We start from the raw sequence: 16076 nt of genomic DNA on the forward strand, positions 1-16076 counted from the left end.
TTGTTGGAAGAAGTGTCTGTTCAGGTCCTCTGCCCAGTTATTTTGTTTTGTTTCTTTTAAACCTTTTATTTATTTTAAGTGTGTTTTTCTGGGACCCATCAGCTCCAAGTCAAGTAGTTGTTTCAATCTGGTTGTGGAGGGTGCAGCTCACACTGGGCCATGCGGGGATCGAACCGGCAACCCTGGTGTTATGAGCACCGCGCTCTAACCAACTGAGCCAACCAGCAGCTGCCCATTTTTTAATTGGATTGTTTGTCTTTTTTATTGTTGAGTATTATGAGTTTTTTATATATTCTGGATATTAGCCCCTTATCAGAAGCATTGTTTACAAATATCTTCACCCATTCTGTTGGTTGCCTCTTTGTTCTATTGGTGGTTTTTGTTGCTGTGCCAAAGCTTTTTAGTTTGATATAGTTCCATTCATTTATTTTAGCTTGTAATCCTCTTGCCTTTGAGGTCAAATTTATAAAATCCCCCTTTTGAACCCAAGGTCCGTAAGTTTAGTACCTGTGCTTCTTCTATGCACTTTATTGTTTCAGGTCTTATGTTTAGGTCTTTGATCCATTTTGAGTTAATTTTGATACGTGGTGACAGATAGCAGTCTAGTTTCCTTCTTTTGCATGTGGCTATCCAATTCTCCCAGCACCATTTATTGAAGAGGCTGTCTTTTCCCCATTATATGTTTTTGGCTCCCATGTCAAAAATCATCTGCCCATGTTTATGTGGGTTTATTTCTGGGTTCTCAGTTCTATTCCATTGGTGTGTGTTTCTGTTTTTCTGACATTACCATCCTGTTTTGATTATTGTCACTTTGTTGTACATGCTGAAGTCAGAGAGTGTGATACCCCCAGCCTTGTTCTTTTTCTTAGGATTGCTTGGCTATTTGGGGTCTTTTGTGATTCCATACAAATCTGATGATTTTTTGTTATATTTGTTTTTTAAAATGCCATTAGGATTTTGATGGGGATTGCATTAAATCTGTATATTGCTTTGGGTAATATGGCCATTTTAACTATATTGATTCTTCTAATCCATGAACATGAAATGTCTTTCCTTTTTTTTGTGCCTTCTTCAATTTCTTTTTAAAATGTCTTATAGTTTTCAATGTATAAGTCCTTCACATTCTTTGTTTATTCCTAGGTATTTTATTATTTTTGTTGCAATTACAAAAGGAATTGGTTTTATTTCCTTTTCTGAGATTTCATTGTTAGTATATAGGAATGCAATGGTCTTTTGTACGTTGATCTTGTAGTCAGCAACTTTCCTGTATTCGTTGATTGTTTCTAATAGCTTTTTGGTGAAGTCTTTAGGGTTTTCTATATAAAGAATATGTCATCTGCAAAAAGTGACAATTTAACTTCTTCATTCCCAATTTGGATTCCTTTTCTTTCTTTCTCTTGTCTGGTTACTCTGGCTGGGACTTCCAGTACTATGTTGGATAATAGTGGTGATGGGGGGCAGTGCTGTCGTGTTCCTGAACATAGAGCAAAATGCTTCAGTTTTTCACCATTAATGATGACGTTAGCTGAGGGTTTGTCATAGATGGCCTTTATTAAGTTAAGGTATTTTCCTTCTATACCCATTTTATTGTTTTAATCATAAATCGATGTTGTGTCTTGTCAAATGCTTTTTCTGCATCTATTGATGTAATCATATGCTTTTTATCTTTTGTTTATGTGATGTATCACATTGATTGATTTGCATATGTTGAACCATGCTTGTGCCCCTGGGATGAACCCCACTTCATCGTGATGTGTAATCTTTTTAATGTACTATTGTATTCAATTTGCTAGAATTTTGTTTAGGATTTTTGCATCTTCATTCATCAGAGAGATTAGTCTGTAATTTGTGTGTGTGTTATTCTTACCAGGTTTTGGTATCAGGCTAATGTTGGACTCATAAAATGAGTTAGGGAGTACTGTCTCTTCTTCAGTTTTTTTGGAAGAGTTTAAGGAGGACAGGTGTTAGATCCTCTTTGAGTGTTTGGTAGTATTTACTAGTGAAGCCATCTGGTCCTGGACTTTTGCTTTTGGGAAGGTTTTGGATGACTGATTCAATTTCCTTAATGTTGATCAGTCTATTTAGATTTTCCAGTTCTTCGTGATTCAGTCTAGAGAGACTCTATGTTTCTAAGAACTTGTCCATTTTTTCTAAGTTATTGAATTTGGTGGCATGTAGTCCTTCATAGTATTCTTGTATTTCTGTGGTATCCATGATAATTTCTCCTCTTTCATTTCTGATTTTGTTTATTTGTGTCTTTTTCTTTTTATCTTAGTGAGTCTAACCAAGGGTTTCTCAATTTTAGTAATCTTTTCAAAAAACCAGCTCTTTGTTGCATTAATTTTTTCGATTGTCTTTTTGTTCTCTATTTCATTTAGTTCTGCTCTAATTTTTATTATTTCCTTCCTTCTGCTAACTTGGGGTTTCATTTGTTGTTCTTTTTTCTAATTCTTTAAGGAGTAATATTAGGTTGTTTATTTGGGATTTTTCTTATTTCTTGAGATAGGGCTGTAATGATATAAATTTCCTTATTACTGCTTTTGCTGCATCCCAATAATTTTGATAGGATATATTTTCATTCTCGTTTGTTTTTTTTATCTTTCCTTTTGTTTCTTCTTTCACTCAGTCATTCTTTAATAGCATGGTGTTTAATCTCCACATATTTCAGTTTTTTCCTGCTTTCTTTTTTCAGTTGCTATCCAATTTCAAAGCTTTGTGATCAGAGAATATGCTTGGCATGATTTCATTCTTATTTAATTTGCTGAGGCTAGTTTTATGTTTCAACATATTGTCTATCCTTGAGAATGTTCCATGTACACTAGAAAAGAATGTATAGTCTGGTGTTCTAGGATGAAGTACTCTATAAATGTCAATTATGTCCATTTGGTGTAATGTATCATTTAAGACTGATATTTCCTCACTGATTTTCTCTTTGGATGACCTACCCATAGGTATCAATGACGTATTTAGGTCCCCTACTATAATTGTGTTTTGGTCGACTTCTCCCTTTAGTTCCATTAGTAGTTGCTTTGTATATTTTGGTGCTCCTTGATTGGGGGCATATATATTGGTAATTGTTACGTCTTCTTGTTGTATTGTCCCCTTTTCATTATGAAATGTCTTTTTTTTCTTTTTTGGGGGGGAGGGGGAACACCGTGTTTCTCCAGGGTCCATCAGCTCCAAGTCATCCTTCAATCTAGTTGTGGAGGGCACAGCTCAGCTCCAAGTCCGGTCTCCATTTTCAATCTTAGTTGCAGGGGGCACAGCCCGCATGAGAATTGAACCGGCAACCTTGTTGAGAGCTGGTGCTCTAACCAACTGAGCCATCCCGCCACCCCACCCGCAACTTAGCTGTGGCTCGTTGTCTTCAATCTAGTTATGGAGGGCGCAGCTCTCTGGCCCATGTGGGAATTGAACTGGCAACCCTGTTGCTAAGAGCTCACTGTCTAACCAACTGAGCCATCTGGAGGCCCCAAATGTCTATCTTTGTCTCTTGTTACCTTGTTTATCCTGAAGTCTGTTTCATCTGATAAAAGTATGGCAACATCCACTTTTCTCTGGATACCATTTGCTTGCAGTATCGATTTCCAACCTTTAACTTTAAATCTGTATTTGTCCTTGTAGCTGAGATGTGTCTCTTGGAGACAGCATATGGATGGGTTTTGTTTTTTGATCCAGTCTGCTACTCGGTGGCTTTTTATTGGTGAGTTCAATCCATTTACATTTAGGGTGATTATTGATATATGAGGATTTCCTATCATTCTATCTTTTGTTTTCTTGTAGTTCAGTGTCTCCATTGTTTCTTTGCCTTTTTGTTGCTGTCTGTTATTCTAGTGTGGTAGTATTCTATGATATTTCCCTGTTTCTTCTTTTTTTGTTATATGTCTTAGTTCTGGATTTTTTTTTATTTTTTGAGTGGTTATCGTTAAGCTTATGTAAAAGAAAATTTCATGTATTACAGTTGTCCTTTTTCCTCACCATTGTTTTAGCAATGTTTATAGCTCTGCCTGGCTTGGAGGAGAACGCTCAATTTGGGGCTTCTCTTCTGAAAGGGTCTCTTGCACATGATGCAGGGAAGCCCTCAACAGAGATGTCCGAGCGGGAAGGCCTGGCCCTACTAGGGCTTTTGACCCATCAGGGATACTCAGAGACGTGGTCCCCTTCATGCCACGTTTGTTGAAAATCAACCATGTGAATGGTGAAACTGTTCCTGCCCTTTGTCAGCCTGTCTTCTAGTTGGGAAAAGAAGATAACAAACAGCCTAAAAGTTAACACCGTGAGGCCAGATTATGGAACCGACTAAGTGCTTAAGGAATCAACGTAAAGTGAACACGACGGCTTGTTTGTTGGTGGTCCGAGACCAGACACCTGGGTTGCCCATGAGTGTCTGGTGTCTTGTTGCCTTTCCCTCTTATATGCAAATATTAAAGTAACTTAACCCTGGAAGAGCGGGATGGGGATAGAGGGGCCGTCAGATCCTGGGTGGGTTTGCACTGGTGACCGAGCAGGTCTTGGATGGGATGGACCTTCCACACTGGTGGTCAGCCCTAGGAATGGTGTTAAAGCTGCAGAACCACAGGGTGGCGGCCTCCAGAAGAAGGTTCAGCCACAGCGTTTGCACACGGATGGAGCAGGCACGTTTAGATTTTGTTCCTTCACATTAGTTGAATTTCTGCAAATATCTGCAACTTCTACTCTCAGACTAAAAAAACAAAACTAGATTTATCTGCCTGACTGTTCAAATGAAAAAAAACGACATTTTGTAGTTAATTCAGTTATTTAGCTCAACTTCTATAATTTCTGCAAATAGCTATTCACAAGCAAGGAGGAAACCAATTTCTAAGTACTTCCAGCCACTTGAGATTGAGGGACATTGCCTGGGCTGAGTTTGAGCTTATTCCTTGAGCTAAGAATTAGAATTTTTAATTGTCTCTTGTCTGTAATTAGTCACAGGCATTCATCAGGGTCAACCATTGGCCCCCCACCTTTTTGTTTTGGGACGTTTGATTATAATGCCAAATTTTCCCTGAATGCTTATTGAAAGCCTGAAGGGAAAGAAGGGAATCGCTCTGGAAGTCTGACAGAAGGGGCACTAAGGATTAGGCACCTCATAGGATACATTTGTTTTTGTTGCACCTGGGGGATAGTTTCACATCTCTTATTATATTTGAAAGACTCTTTGGCTAAAAATCTCTGCTTTGTTAGGATGTCGAATCTGTTTCATTTTTGTATTTGAGTTCTTTTTTAGCCTTATTTCTTACCCACTTGGAGTAATTGGTTTTGCTTTAATTTGCAGAAGTCACCCCTTGTGGATATCCCTGTGTTGCAGTTCTGCTATGCTTTCATCCAAAGGTAATACAGCCCCCTCCAAACCACTTCTCAAGTACAGATGCTGTTACAATGATTATAAACAATCACTCTGATCGTATTTCTTGACTACTGGAGAGTCTTAGTTCAGAAAGTATCTTAGTGGTGTCCCGATTCTTCCCTGAGGCATGGAATGCCCTGATGATCTTACTTTTCCTTCTCCAGAGATCTAACATGATATTTAAATATCCATGTGCTGTAAGTTGAACATTTTATGTCGGCAAAGCTTTATGTGAAGACTGGTAAACTTTCAAAGAAACAGTTTGCATGAAATTGATACCCCCGTCCCCCAGGAAAGTGTTTAAGACTTCTTTTAGAAAAAGGAAGAATGCTTAGTTTTGGTACTGTACTTCATGCTTTCCCATATGTTCTTCTGGGTGTCCTCTGCTTGGGTTTACTGAGCTTACACTCCATCTTCAGTAGTCGTGGAGTGTGCTGAATTGGATTCCCCAGGCATTTCTCCACAGATGGAAAGGATGCTGTATGGGGGCCTCATTCTGATCTTACAATGGCACGTCCTACGTACAGTCTCCAGATCACTCCACTGTGAGGGGCGTTCTCTGCTGCAGCAGCGAGAATGAAGGGGGTATAGATCCTTCCCAAGGAAGCCCTGCTGTCCTCACGTATCTATCAGGAATTTCACAAGGTGCAGGCTCCTTGTTAACGGTTCACAGTCCATAGTTATTCCCACTTCCTGAAGGCTCAGGAAGGTAAATCAAGGCTCATAGTCCCAGGAGTCCCGGGGTCTGGGGTTCAGTTCAGACCAGTCACAGACCGTTCACCCTGAGCATCATTGTACTTCTTTCCTCCCAGAGTAAGATGTGCTGGTCACATCTCTTAAGCGCTGACATGATGGTAATATTAGCCAGTGTCTGTGACAGTGGCCTAAGTGACCTGTGAGCTTTCACAGCAGCTACAGGGTAGACTTTTAATTATCCTTTTGCAGAGGAGGCACTCCCAAGGTCACTCAGGAGTAAGTCAGGACCAGGATTTGAACCTACGGCCCTCTGGCTGTGGGTGAGCTGCAGCACGCTGTGCTGTGTGGCCCCACTTTACGGCCACAATCCCAACTCCTCTTCACTCCCCAGAGGCTTGACCTAAGGGCTGCTGAAGGTGAGCTTCCTGGCAGGTGATGCCTGACCTATCGATTAATGGCCTTGGGATGGGTGATCATGTTACCAGCGATGTGGGAGAAGCCGAATGTTCTGTCTGGACAGGCCCAAGCGATCGAGGACGTCCTCTAGCTTAAGGCTTTCATTTTATAGAGGAGGAAACCAGGAGCACCTGACCTGTCAGCGGCAGGATTTCAGGTCTCCCAACTCCAAGTTCTTGACAGAATACCAAAATTCAGCTTGTGTATATTGCCATTGAAAAGAGAATAAGCAGAGCAGTCAGATATGACATCTTCCTTCTGCTTTCCAACTGTCTGGATCTAAAATGTGCTTATAAATAAATGTTTTGTTTTGACTTGTTTATGGTTGGGTCCTTTTTCCTATGTCTTGTGAAAGCAGGCTCCCGGTAACAGCCTTGCAAGAGAACTTTCCTTCACTGCTGGGTGTGTTAAAGGAGTCCGTGCAGCTGAATCTAGCCCCGCCCGGGTACTTTCTGCTTCTCAGGTACCACAGCTTTCACAGTGTCGTATTTTTCTACTGGAACAGATTTTATTTCTGTAGCATTCTCAGTCTGAAGCTGATTTTCTTTCAACAGCATGCTGAATGACTTTGTAACAAGGACCCCCAGCCTAGAGAGCAAGAAGGATCAAAAGGACCTGCAGGTCTGTACGTGAAGGAGTTCAGCAGAGTCACTACTCCAGGGGTGCCGTCCGTCTTCAGAGGATATCACAGCTAATAAACACTGGGCGGAATCGGGGCTTCAATTTGCGTGTGTTCTCAGCCCTCACTTCCTGCGTTACCATCTTTAGAGGGCTCCATCATCTCCTGGTGGAGGTTGTGTTCAGGTTGAGTGTCTGCTGAGGAATTGACAAGCTGCCTTCTTCCCACTGTACGCAGGTGTAGGCGAAGCTGACCCTTAAGCATAATTGGGATAATAACTCTACATATGGATTTCTTTCCTTAAATGCTTTCTCCCACCCGCCCCCCATTAAAGCAATATATATTCATAGGAAATTTCAAAAATACTGAAAATTCAAAGTATAACTTACCCAGAACAAAAAGAAAATCTTCTCCTTCGAGCAGAATGCCAACTATAAATAGAAGTAATGATAGAGTTTTAAAAATCACTATTTCGCAGGCATCACAATCATCGATTGAAGGACTTTTTGAGTCAAAGGCTTTAATTTAAGCGGGAGTGTATACGTTTTCTGGCTTTGGCTCCCAGGCATTTGTGGAAGGTCTGTCCAGGTCCAGTTCTGAGGCACTGGAGTTCTGTGTAAGGCACAGCAAAGCATAATTAGAAAACTCAGGTGGCTCCTGTGGCCTCAGATTGCAGACAAGAAAGCATCATGTTAGTGCAGGCGCTGCAGCCCAGTGCTTGGGGAACACTTGCTGAACCGCCCCTGGCGAGTCTGTGAGCTGCAGCCGGCCAGCCCCCACCCCTTCATAGCTTTGGCCTCAGGCGCTTCCTCAGCTGGTACAGCTGGTGTGCCTCACCACACCGCTGCTCCTTTTGGTTGGGGTCTAGGTGGGCCCCTGCTTCTATCCCATGATGCCCCAGCCTCCCCAGCACCAGCTCCTTCCTGCTGTTTCGAGGCACCCCATGCTTCTCCATCCACTCTTGGCACATGAAGTGGGAGCTCCTCTGAGCTCTCAGCCTCTTCCCTTGATCTTCCCTCTTGGCACCGTCCACACACACATCTCTGCCCAGGCTTCCCGGAGATACAATTCCCTCAGGTGCGCCCTCCTGTAACCCAGCCAGCAGACATGCTCGTGCTTCATGTCTGACACCACTGTAGGCTGATAGTGCAAATCAGGAACGGACGGCCCTTTAGCTGGTCACTCTTGGCTGACACTGGCCTGAGAAACCTGCTCAGTGTTCCCATCTCTCTATCCCAGATATTTGAGCAGGTTCTTGACTGATTGTATTCCTGATACGTCTGACTCCTCTCTTCGCCCCCATGAAGTGAATTTAACGTATTTAATTTTGCTCCTTGTTATATTATTGAAAGGTGTGTTTCTAGCAAGAACTCGTGATCCTAAAGATTAAACCAGAAAGCTGATCTGCTAGATGCAGTGTGCAGCTGTGACTTCCTACATCTGTTTTTCCCGTGTTGGTTAACGTACTCATCACTAGCCACGTGGCTGTTGAGCAACTGGCTCATGAATTAATGAGTGTGAAAGACACTTCGATTTCAGACAGCAAACAAGATCAGACAGCACACAAGAAAAGAAAGCAAAAATTCATTAATTTCTATATTGATTACATGTTGATGATATTTTGGATACGTTAGGTTCAGCATTACCAACCTGTTTCCTTCTACTACCTTTTAACGTGGCTCCGAGAAAATTTCGTATTACCCATGCAGCCCGCAGTCTGGCTGGCATTGTATTTCTATTGGATGGTGCTGTTTTAGGCACTTACGATGCTTTTCCTTAACTAACTTCCTTTCCTCTTTCTCCCGATTCCTCTCAGGAAGTCACTCAAAAACTCCTAGAAGCTGTGGGGAACATTGCAGGCTCCTCCTTGGAGCAAACCAGCTGGCTAAGCAGAAACCTGGAAGTGAAAGCCCAGCCTCAGATCTCTCTGGAAGAATCTGATGCTGAGGAAGATTTGTATGGTAGGTGTAGAAGGATCAGGAAATAATGCCTGCTGCCACCTGGCAGGTCTAGTTTTCCCTTAAAAGTAAACTTGTTTTTCCTTCTTACATTGTAAGTCATATATATAATTAACAATAGGATTCCACTGATTGTGTCCCGAGTGATGGGCGGCCATGTTAGTCCCTCACTGAGCCTAGATGGGGTCCAAGAAAGAAACTTCCTGAGATAATTTGCATGGAGTCGGTGATAGAAATCTATGTGAGATAAAAATAGGAGAACGTATGCTTTTCTTTTGTGGAACTGTGGCAGGAAACCTTACTAAGCCTATAAACTGTTGTCAGGCAGTTCATGTAGTGTATTTCATTTTTGGCCAACACATCCTTGCCTCTCAATGACCTCTGTGTTTCACGTTGCCCAGGAGGCGCACCCAGCCTCATTGCTGCTTACAGTTTCCTAGGAACACGGTCGGGAGGCTTGCAGAGGAGACTCCTCTGTCTGCTCAGAGGCCCAGCCAGATGCTCTTGGAGAGTCTGAATTAAGCGCAGTAGTGTAGATTGTCAGTTACCAGCACCCTGAAGATCACCAGACAGGTCTGTGAGCCATGCACATCTCAGGCCGTTAGGACTACTGCAGTGAGAGAGAATCCTGGCAGAGCCATAGCCGGCTCTCAAGGGCAACGTGGGACGGGTTCCTCTGGGCTGAGGGCCTTGGCTGAGCGTTTGTAGCAGACCTTTCAGAGTGGAGAACTGGTTGGGGTTGGGCAGAGTTAATAACAAAATACCTTTGCATTGGTGGGCACAGCAGGAGCTGAGGGTCTGGAGTGGGTCCTGATGAGAATGTTGCTCGTTTTAATACGTAAACTATTTTAGCTGGTGTTTAGCTTTTCTTTCTGGATGAAGCATGTGTTGGAGCAGGTAACTGGGTGCTAGTTCTCAGTACTGTTTCACACAGGAACAAGAAAGCATGCCTAGTCCCAATACTGTTTACCACCACATGAGAAAGTCGGTTTGGCTTTGTTAACACGGGGCAAAAAAATACATTTACGCTCTCAGCATAGCACCCGCCACAAGCTAAATGATCAGATACTGTTCTGTCGTTATTTCACTACCTCTACCATTATCGTTAGCAATAGTTATGTCAGCAGTAACAAAGCTGAATTTGTGGTTTTTAATAGGCAGGGAAGAACTGTCGAGAAGTCAGGGCTCCTCTCTCTTGCAAGTAACGGAAATCCATTTTAGATAGACAGAAACAACAGAACTTTTTGGCTCGTGTAAGTGAAAAGCCTCGGCGTCAATATCTAGTTATAGGCATTGCAGGCACCAGGTGCCCTGATGAGGTTTCTCAGGTCTCATGCAGAGATTCTGGTTGGTTCCTCGTGGGCCATGGGGCAGATCTGAAGGAGGGGAGGGAGGGCTGGTGCCCTGGAGCCATGAGAGATGGCCTCCCACCTGGAAAGGGCCTCTAATCCCAGGAGCAGTAAGGATGGTGTGCTGGGCCAACTGCTCCCACCGTCCATGACTTCTGCCATATTTGTGTGACAGCTAGTTTTGTGGTTTGCACAAGAGAAATAATTATACTTTATAATGACACTAGAACTACTATACTATCATTGGCTAAGAGAAACCAATAATTATGCTTTCTCAGACTGTGCTTATGGTTTTAGTCGTGGTTATAGAAAAAGAGTTCTTGTATCTACCTGGCAAACTTGCCTTCAGTTATTTGTCACACGTACTGATTAACAGATTAATGTGCTTCTCTGCCACCAAGTGCAGCTGTGCCGACTGTGTCGAGTGTTTTGGGCCTGGCTTTTGTGCAATAATTAAATTTAACACCAAGACTATACTGTAATTACCCGATTTTTTTCAGAAATTACAGCATTCTAAAGCTTGAGGTGGCTTTTGAGCTTCTCAGTAAGACTTAATTAGCAAATTGTAGAGTGCCAGAGAACCTGAGTGTTGGCTCGCAGCTTGATAATGAGGCTTCAAAGTGGTGTGTTTTCCTCCACTTCAAGTTGTTTTTGTTTTTGTTTGTTTTTTTAATTGGGGAATGTTGGGGAACAGTGTGTTTCTCCAGGGCCCATCAGCTCCAAGTCAAATCGTTCTCCTTCAATCTAGTTGTGGAGGGCGCAGCTCAGCTCCAAGTCCAGTTGCCATTTTCAATCTTTAGTTGCAGGGGGCGCAGCCCACCATCCCATGTGGGAATTGAACCGGCAACCTTGTTGTTGAGAGCTCGTGCTCTAACCAACTGAGCCATCCTGCCACCCCTCTGGAAACTCAGCAGCAGTTCTTGGTCTTCAATCTAGTTGTGGAGGGAGCAGCTCACTGGCCCATGTGGGAATTGAACCCGTAACCCTGCTGCCAAGAGCTCGCGCTCTAACCAACTGAGCCATCCGGCCGCCCCCACTACAAGTTTTTTGCATGCACTGGGTGTGCAGGTTCTCTCGTGTAAATGTGTGTCTGGTACGTGCCACACACAGGGTTCTGATACTAGCATCACAGCCACAAATGAAATGAATAGGGTCTCTGCTCTTGTGAGGCATGGAAGATGGTAATCAAAACTAATAACAAAGGTATCTTTCCAACTCTTCTGAAAATCTAAAATTATTTCTAATAAAAGTTTTTTTAAGGGTCAAAGAAAAAAGTAAATTGCCGAGGGAATTTCAGGTGGCTCTTAGTACTATGAGGAAATACGAGTCAGGTTATAAATAGTGACTGGGAGTGGGGCCAGGGCCACTTTACATGTTACAGAACATGTCCCCAAGAAAGATAAGAGGGCAGGCGTGCAAAGACCTGGGAAGGCACTGCCCAGAAGGGATGGCAAGTCCTTGAAGTGGGAGTGGGCTCAGCCCAAGGAATCTGAAGACCGGCACGGCAGGAGCTTAACGACTGGTCAAGGAAGTCAGGAGAGAGTGCGGGCCCAAGGGTGTCGGGCTTGACAAAGTATGGTTACCAGCTTGCATTTCATCCCTCTTGCTGCGGGAAGCCATTCAACTATTTAGAGCAGTGACAGTATCTTATTCAGTCTGCAGAAAACATCACTTTAGCTGCCTTGAGCATTATTCGGTACTGAATGCTAGCAGAAACTGGAAGCCCAGTTAAAAGGACTTCACAGTGGTTTGGGCAAGAGAGGATGTCAGCGTGGAGGCAAGGGCAGTAGGGAAAGGTGGACTGATTTAAAGGTGGAGTCATCAGAACTTGCTGATGTGATGGATTGGATGTGGTGGGGGAAAACGGGCAGGCAGGATGACAGGTTTTTGGCTTAAGCAATTTATTGAGGTGGAACAGACTGAAGCAAGAACACTTTGGACAGTGAATTCGAGCTTGGTTTCACATGATTAAATTTGAGATGTCTGCAAAAGAAAGGAGCCAGAAAAGGCGATTAAGCATTCACTGGGGTAGGAGAAAAACTGAAAACATAGAGGCCTGCACACTATGAGAAGAGAGTGTTTCAAGGAGGGAGGAAGAACACAGTGGAAGGCTGCTGAGAAGTAGAGTAGCATAAGGACAAAGACCCGCTGTCCTGAGGTGACAGTGTGGAAGTCACGGGGGAGGGCCGTTCTGATGAACACCTGATTGGAGTAGGTGGAGAAGCGGGTTGGAGATAAGGAAGAGGAGAGCGTGAATGTAGATGACTCTGAAGCTTAGTGGTCCATAGGGCAGTAAACCAAGTTGAACTAAGGACCAAGGAATGTCTTTTATTGTTTTGGGTTTATGTTTAAATTGGAGGATGTCAAAGCCTACTTCTGTGGTGATGAGAAAGGATAATTAGAAAGCAAAGTCCTTGATGGCTATAGGTCTAGAATTAATATCACCAGTTGAATTATTGTTCTCTGACAGGCATTGGGGTGTGTCAACTGAATTAGGAGACGAGGGACAGAACACAAATGTAAATGTTCTAGGTTGATAACTCATAGTGGCCAAACCGAGGGAGTTCCCATTTGACTGTATTACTTTTCTCAGTGAACTGTGAAGTGAGGTTATCAGGTGGGAAGGGAGGGGTATTGTGGGAAAGCCGGCATACCACCGAGGAACATTTGGTGGGATTAGCTAGTAACATTGGCTCCTGTTGAGATTCACGGTCATGAAATAAAGTGGGATCAGTTTCTAGTGGTTTGGTTTTCTCCAGAACATTGAGCTACACGAAACTACGTAGGCGGGTCATGGAGTTTAGCCAGCATTGCATTTCTCTAGGTGAGAACTTCAGAAGGAGAAACAAAAGAGTTAAGGGTGTTTACAAGGTCAGCGCTAGACCACAGGATGTGGCTGGGGAGGCAGAGAAGTGGAGAGCTGGAGGAGTCGATGGGTAATTAAGGGTAGCCTCAAGGGACTGGAGGCCTGTACAAGATTCAGGAAATTGTCCGAGTGGGATTGCAGGCCTAAGTGAACAGGAAAGATATGATGTGGTCCGATGAGGACGCTGGAAGCGGAGATTTTGGAAACTGGTGAGGCCAAGGGTATGATGGTGACAGTGGGTGGCTGAGCTGGACCAAAGTGAAAGATGGTTGGAAGAGAAAAGGTCAAGGGGCTCAGAGACCAGGATGTCAGATGGATCATCCAAGGGGATGTTGAAGTTCCAGGAGTGATGACAAGAATAGAAATGGGAAAAAGATGGAGAGTCAGTGCTAATTTATTTGATCAAAATTTCCAGATTATTAGGTGCTGGAATTGAGCATGTTAACAGAGAAGATCACCTAAATTACATTTAGGTACATAATCAGTGTGAATTTAGGTACATTTAGGTACATTTAGGTGGGGACTCGTGACGCACGTTCACCAGGGCGGTAAATGGTGACCCACCCGTCATGATTAAAACACAAACATCTCTTTTTTTGGCAGATGCCGCTGCTGCTTCAACGATGGTGTCTGCGTCTGCCCCCTCCGTGTACAGTGTGCAAGCGCTGTCTCTCCTGGCAGAGGTAAACACACACCTAGCTGGTCACCCCGTACAGAAGTGAGTGCCATTATTGACTGTCCAAAAATAACTCTCCAGACAAATCCACCGAACGAGCGGTTTATTCTGGAAAAGAAAAAGAAACAAGGTCACCCCAGTAATGTGTGAATGCACACTTCCGACTGGCACTCCAGCCGGCCGCACACGTGCAAAAAGCCCCGATTCCAAGATGGCTTTTCTATTTATTAGCATCCCTCCCCCAGAAGTTACCACAACGTTTAACAGGAAGTCAGGACTAGAGAGCTAAGAAGGGGCCCAGCTCCACCCATAGTCCTCCCAGCTCTATGGTTAAGCAATTTCAGATGCCAGTTCACTTTTCTCACCATCCTGAGTCTCTGGGGAGGCGTGCCTTCTCAGGTGCCCGTGAGTGGGGGCTGCACCATCCCCGGGAGCTCCAAGGCAGCCTCGGCCTCAAGTTGTCCACTCGGCTCTACATGCCTGAGGACTGTATTTCTTACTGTCGCTTGTTTTAGAAGATTTCTGTTTTCTTGTGATCCTGTTCTTGTAGGTACTGGCATCTCTCCTGGACATGGTTTATCGAAGTGATGAGAAGGAGAAAGCGATCCCCTTGATCTCCCGTTTGCTTTATTACGTTTTTCCTTACTTGCGCAATCACAGGTAATGAGGTCCTCTGCTCTGTATCCCACCCCTACGTGGGGAAAGAGGTTATGGGAAATGCATCCCGTGGTTTTCCTTGGGCAGTCTCTGACCTTGACCCTTTCCTCCTCCCACCCCCGATTTAGCGCCTACAACACTCCCAGCTTCCGGGCCGGCGCTCAGCTGCTGAGCTCTCTGAGCGGTTATGCCTACACAAAACGCGCCTGGAAGAAAGAAGTCCTGGAATTATTCTTGGACCCTGCTTTCTTTCAGATGGACACTTCGTGTGTGCAGTAAGAAGTGCTGTCCTGATAAAATAGGCCCTGAACCTTGAAGTGGAAAAAGTGTTTTGTCTTAATTAATTCTCATAACAGAAATGGAAGCAGAGTTAACATCAACCCAAGTCATAGGACATCACTGTCACAAGCTTGCATGTGAACTGTATATTCATAGGAAAGGAATTAGGTCTTTCAAAAATATAAAAGCCCCTTTTTTGATCAAAAGAATTTCAATTAAGAGTGTGTATTATTCCTAAAGAACTTAATACAGAGTTCCAGCAGTTCTGGGTGTAGCACTACTTTACCTTGTGGTCACAGAATATTTGAATACCATTAAGATGACAGAGCCTGCTGGTGACACTGCGGTGTCCTTATCCCACTTCTTAGCTTACACTTCACACGTTCTTACTGAGACCTTACAGCTGGCTGGGTACTGCACTGGCAGCCGAGATCCATTGAGACACTGCTGTGGGGAGAACTTTCTGTGCTTTTCTTCTTGGAGGTCAACAAGACCACCCAATAGCTCTCCCCCGGCTCACCAGAACGTGTCTTTAGCAAGGCAGGGATAGCAGGAAGGGACTTGTCATGTTTTTTGTGTGGCCTGAAAGTTTGCCCTACTACCACTAGTGTCCTATGGCTTTCACCCTATAATTCTGCTGCCCTTTTGGGGGAGCCCACTTGAAAAGTCATGCTGTTCGTCTTCACTGCCCCCCACTTCTTTCCATCAATACAAATGTATGTACATCATCCTGGGTAAAGGTATTTGAGGGCAACCCTGGAAAAGCCAAAGTACCGTGATAATTTGTTTTCTTTTACCATAGCTGGGAATTATTTATTATTCCCTATGTTACTCATTCCATTATTCACTCCCTGTGTTACGGTTGTAAATGAAAAGGTTTTGCTTAGCTTTCCTGCATATAAAAACTGTTTATTCCTTTCACTGTCTTCTTTTCAGAAAGTAGTTTTTAATAGATCCTAAAGGGGCGTGTTCTGTTCTTGATGCTTTTAATCAAACTGTCATCCTGTGCATATGTAATTAATTTTGCTTTTTTTAATATCCAGTTGGAAGTCCATTATTGACCATCTTCTGACGCATGAGAAAACAATGTTTAAAGATTTAATGAGTAAGTTCTGTGTTACTTGCACATAAGTCACACCTTAAGGGACCAAT

At 43.6% G+C, this 16076-nt stretch overlaps 1 protein-coding gene across 4 annotated transcripts in view; it reads left to right on the forward strand.

Annotated features, from left to right (window-relative positions):
* DOP1B (DOP1 leucine zipper like protein B) overlaps positions 1–16076 on the forward strand; it is a 94439-nt gene that overhangs the window by 63426 nt on the left and 14937 nt on the right. For 2 of the 4 annotated variants that reach the window (XM_081028578.1, XM_081028579.1), the window contains exons 24-31: positions 5297–5352; positions 6879–6983; positions 7075–7141; positions 8956–9100; positions 13916–13995; positions 14539–14648; positions 14774–14920; positions 15968–16029. In XM_081028578.1, coding sequence (XP_080884704.1) covers positions 5297–5352; positions 6879–6983; positions 7075–7141; positions 8956–9100; positions 13916–13995; positions 14539–14648; positions 14774–14920; positions 15968–16029 — 772 coding nt within the window. Of the gene's footprint in view, positions 1–5296; positions 5353–6875; positions 6984–7074; positions 7142–8955; positions 9101–13915; positions 13996–14538; positions 14649–14773; positions 14921–15967; positions 16030–16076 lie in introns of all 4 variants that reach the window. The other 2 variants (XM_081028580.1, XM_081028577.1) reach the window with 1 other exon arrangement.

Source organism: Rhinolophus hipposideros (assembly GCF_964194185.1).
Source record: "Rhinolophus hipposideros genome assembly, chromosome: 2".
NCBI classification, from domain to species: domain Eukaryota; kingdom Metazoa; phylum Chordata; class Mammalia; order Chiroptera; family Rhinolophidae; genus Rhinolophus; species Rhinolophus hipposideros.